This window comes from Pteropus alecto, unplaced genomic scaffold (genome assembly GCF_000325575.1).
Source record: "Pteropus alecto unplaced genomic scaffold, ASM32557v1 scaffold53, whole genome shotgun sequence".
In the NCBI taxonomy this organism is placed as follows: domain Eukaryota; kingdom Metazoa; phylum Chordata; class Mammalia; order Chiroptera; family Pteropodidae; genus Pteropus; species Pteropus alecto.
The window spans coordinates 2,488,093-2,492,885 of record NW_006434366.1 but is presented as its reverse complement, the minus strand read 5'-3'; the positions used below and the strand labels follow the sequence as shown (position 1 = coordinate 2,492,885).

Sequence of the window (4,793 nt, the reverse complement as noted above, 5' to 3'; positions counted from 1 at the left end):
GGTAGGCCGCCCGTGCCTGGTGTCCAAGGAGGGCAGGGTGCTGGAGTGGAGCAGGGTCAGGCCCAGGGAAGGGCTTGGGGGACTGAGCAGGCGGAAGAGCCCATGCTGTGGGGTGGCGGCCAGCCAGGCCCAGGGAGCTGGGGCCTGAAGAGGGCTGAGGCCAGGTCCATTGGGTCAAGCAGCCCACCAAAAGTATGGGGGGATCTGTTTGGAAGCCGATTCCCTGAGAGGAGCTTCCAGCCCTGCGGCAGGGGTGCCTGAACTGTCTTCTGTCCCTGATCTCTAGGAAACCTCGGGGAGAGTGTTTAAGGACAGTGACATCCACTGTCTCCCCCGGTGACTCTCGGTGGACACCAGGCACTCCTGAGTGGGCCTTGGGCTCTTTTGAGAGGATTCGGTTCATGAAACTGGTGTGAGGCCAGCTGCCCACGGCCGTGCTCCATGGAGGGCGCTTCCTGGCCCATGCTGGGTGGTCGTGGTCATCTGGGCTGTAGCAGGCAGCTGGCGCCGTTTGTCCCTGGCAAGGAGTTGGCTGGCTCTGGCCGATGGCTGCGGGGAGAAGCTTTGGTTTCCCGATTCAGCAGGGAGTCAGCGGGGCCCTCGGAGCCCTGGGGAAGCCCGTCCCCACAGGGGAGGGGTGGGCTCCCTGTGCTCGGAGCCTGCACTGGGACTGTTCGGAGAGCCAAGCAGCAGCCCTGTCCCAGAACCATGGTGCGCTCTGCGGTTTCCAGGCACATACGGGCCTCTCATCTAGTGACAGGCCTGGATGGCATCCGTGCGGGGCGACTCCCCACTTTACAGAGGGGAGCTTGAGGCTCACCCGTGATCACGTGGCTGGGACCCCAAGTTTGGCATCTGTCCACCATCCCACCTGGGCCCCTTGCACTGAGTTAGTTCCAGCCATTTACTGTGCAGGCCCCTGGGGGGCGCAGCTCGGCCCTCTTCAGAAGCTCCAGCTGGAGCTCAGGTCCCAGGTCCTCTGTCCGCTGGGTCTCAGCAGGCCCTGGACCCAGGCGTGGCCAGCAGGGCAGGCCTGCACCCTTTGCCTGGCGTTTCGATCGGGAGGCAGTGTGCTGTCCCACCAGATCAGCCAAGTTACTGGCTCTTCCCCACCATCCCTACGTGGCGTTTATGTGGCATTCACAGAGACAGCGTCTGGAGTGTCTTTTGCTGCTGGTCAGAGCACCTATGTCCTGCAAGTCCAGCTCCCATAATCCCAGAGCTGCCGGTCACTGGGAAGGCCCGCCGCTCACTGTGAGGAGCCACCCTACACGGCGGGCGGGTGGGGAGGGCTGCCCCAGAAAGGAAACGCCTGCTTTGCTCTCGGGTCTCTGGGCCCCGGGCCAGTTTGGAGCCTAGCGGGCAGCGGCCAGGGCATCTCCGTGCAGGGCTGCAGGGCGGAGTGGGTGGTGGGTGCTCAGGCTTCTCCTTCAGTCACCTGCTGTCCACCAGCTGTGGCCAGTTCCCTGTGCTTGGGGGCAGGGTCTGCAGCGGCCTCGGTCCCACCCTCCCTGGGCTCCTGGTGACCTGAAGAATCCTGACGTCGATGCATCGCTGGCCCTGAGGTGTGGGGGATAATAGCCAGGCGCCCACACTGTGCCCAAATGGCCATCGGCCATCAGTTACCACTGATACCTGCCATGGAGCCAAGAAGAGGGCCTGCAGCTTTGGGCTTTACGAAAAGTGGGTTGTTTGTGGCTAGTCACTCGGGCTTCATGCGAGAGGCTCACCCCCCTTGGGGGGTTGCCAAGCCTCTGAGGGGGACTGTCGAGCACTGGTGACTCTTATAATGAGGCCTCCTTGGACCACCCACTGCTTCTCCAGAGCCAGAGCGGCTGCCTCAGGCTGGTGGGCCGGGGACAGGGCATGAGAGTGAGTGTGGAAGGCGGGTTGTCCTGGGTTTGGTGTGTCCCCAGAGCCTGGCACGCCAGACCGCACTCTCTTCTGGAGTAAATGGTTCCAGATGCACCCTGTCCCCCACCAGGCAGGAGGCCTTTGACAGACCTGCCACTTGTCATGGAGCAGGGCCCTGGTACTGTCTCTAGGGAACATTTCTCCGTTGGGTGGGTCGACCGGCGGGAGGCCCTGGCATGGTGTCTAAACCCTGACCCCGCCACCCCGGTGGCACTGGGGTGCCCTGAGCTCCCTGAGCCCCCTCCCTGACCTAGTCCCCTGCCCCCCGCTGCTCTTGTGCCAGCTTCGACTCGGGAAGTGGGTGGCGGGCAGCGTTCACCCAGTGCCGGCTGCCGAGGAGCCAGAGCCGTGTGCCCGGGCAGCCGGCCCGGGAGTGGCCCTTACGGGGAGGGGAGATCAGGCCGTGGCGACACGGATTCAGGGCGCTGCCTCTCAGGGCCGTCCTGCTGTGGGGGACGCCCAGAGTGGGGGACGTCACAGTGCTCTGGCCGCTTCCGCCCCACTCCTCTGCTGGTGCGAGCCAGCGTGTGGGCCAGCACAGCCCGTCCCTCGGGAGCGCGGGCCCTGGCTCCCAGCCATGGATGCACAACCTGGAGTGCCTGCAGGGTACACAGAGCTAGGCCAGGTCTCCTGCCACCCCGAGTGTGACAAGGATTCACTTCTCACGTTCACTCGGTGGTATAATCGTAGTGGCTGTCCTGATGGTTAAAGAAATATTCCGGAAGTCTGTGGAGAAGAAATTAGTCGTCCATCTATTGCTGTCCTCCCCAGAGATCACCCCCGCGCTCTCTCCAGAGCCTCTGCCCACGTCCCTCCCCTGGGTCTGCATGCGAGTGTCTGTCCCTCCACACGTGGTTAGGGACAGTCGCATTCTGTGGGTGACTGAGGTTCTTTCTGCCGCCGCTGCGCGGCTGCCGCCTGTTCCTTTCCTGCCGGAGTCGGCTATGGCTCCCCCGCTCTGCTCTCCACACGCCCAGTGTGGGTGAACACCGAGGGTGCCGGCCCCTCCCACACCGCCTCACGTGTAGACAGTGCTCAGACGTGAATGTCGTCCTACAGGAAGCCCTCGCTGTCCCCCAAGTGTGCTTGGGCCCTGTCCCCACACCCAGGCACGTCCACGCATCATCCGGGCTGGGGTCTGCGGGCTCCTTGCATTTGTGTGGCCTCTGCTGAGTTCCGTGTCACGGTGGGCGTGTTTCCTGGGCCAGCACTGGTTCCTTGCAGGTGGCCTCACGGTGCCGGGAGGAGGGGCTGGGTTTTGGACTGGTAGTGATGTTTGTGGCAGTTCTGACTTGGCGAGGTCACGGTTATCTTAGGTCCACTGATTCTCCTCACCAGGCCCGTGGCGGTGGGGTCTTCCTGAGACGCTGTGATGCAGCTGGTTGCCACTCCCCTGTGGTCTGCCTGGGTCCCACTCACCCACTCAGCAGCCACCTTCTGCGTCAAGGACTCTAATGGAGCACGTTGTCTCATGGGGGGCCCTGCTGTGAAGAATACACTGACCGGAGACTCGGGGTGCTTCAGGAGGACAAGCAAGGGGGTGGCCCAGGTGGGGAGGTCAGGGGAGGCTTCCCTATGGAGGTGACCAAGCAGTGAGCTTCGAGGTCAAGGGAAGAGGTGGCAAGTCTCCTGGGCCCAGGGGGACAAGGCGTGGAACGGTCCCGTGGCTGGGGAGCCAACAGAGCCAGATCTTGGAGAGCAAGGATGCCAGGGTGGCTTGCAGGGCTTGGGCTGCAGCAGTGGGCAACGGGGAGGAGCTGTGGACAGCGCGGAGCTGGTGAGTGGGTACAATGGCAGGACCTGGAGTCGCAGGGGACGCGGGGCTCCCTCCGTGCAGAGGCCTCACAGGCCCGACCTGATAATGCCCCACGGCACCCCTACCACGCGATGCAGGCCCAGCGTGCCAGGGTGCTGGCTCGAGGTCATGCAGTGGGCCAGTGGGGAGGCCGGCCGCTCTGGGACCCAGGCCTGGGCGACTCTAGAGCGTGTCTTACCCGTCCGCTCACCCGCCCCACACCCTCTGTCACGGGGCAGGGGCTTCGGATCGCGTTTCAGGGTCTGCCTTCCATGTGGCTTCCCTAAAGCAGCTGCGTGGAGACAGTGGTCACTCTGGGTGCTCTGCTCTGCGTGGTGGCTCAGGAGGAGTCGCTCTGCCCCTGGCCGCGCCCCACACACTCCCGCTGCCTGCCCTCTGCCCTCAACCTCTTGCCACTCCCCTGGGAAGTCCCGCGGGGCTCCCCACATCTCTCGCTATGGCTGCCCCGATCGCCCGTCTCAGGCCTCCTCTGTGCCGTGGGCTCCCAGAGCCGCCTGACTGGTGTCCCCCCCTCAGTGCACAGTGCCGCGGTGACTGCCCTCTCCTTCCACCCATCGGGGAACTACCTGGTCACAGCCTCCAGCGACTCGACCCTGAAGATCCTGGACCTCCTGGAGGGCCGGCTGCTCTACACGCTCCACGGGCATCAGGTGAGGGCGTGGCCTGGCACTGCGTGGCATGCACAGGGCAGAGGTGCCGCCTTGAGGCCGTGCAGGGCTGGTCCCCTGCGGCAGCCCTTCCCTTGGACCCCATGGGGGCAGTATCTGTGGCTCCCTCGTGATCTGGGCAGAGACAGGCTTGCCCCCCATAAGACCTGAGGCCTCTAGCAGGAGTGCAGGGCCTGACCCCGGCCCCACAGCTGAGAAGCGGGTGCAGGAGCTAAGTTGGGTAGGGAGTGGGCAGAGAGGCATCTAGATCTGGTTGGCAGACTCCCCCCGGGAGCTGAATGTAGTCTGTCCCCTTGTGACCCCAGACCTCCCTTGGTCCAGTGTTGAGCGGAGCCCTGGGACCCATGCCCTGAGCCACCCCAGGGTCTCCGGGTCCTGCAGACAGCAGGCTTCTG

General features: G+C 64.5%; 1 protein-coding gene across 1 annotated transcript in view; it reads left to right on the top strand.

Annotated features, from left to right (window-relative positions):
• Positions 1-4,793, top strand: part of POC1A (POC1 centriolar protein A) — a 60,892-nt gene that overhangs the window by 9,480 nt on the left and 46,619 nt on the right. Inside the window, exon 7 of the mRNA XM_006909159.3 lies at positions 4,247-4,380. Coding sequence (XP_006909221.1) covers positions 4,247-4,380 — 134 coding nt within the window. The remainder of the gene's footprint in view (positions 1-4,246; positions 4,381-4,793) is intronic.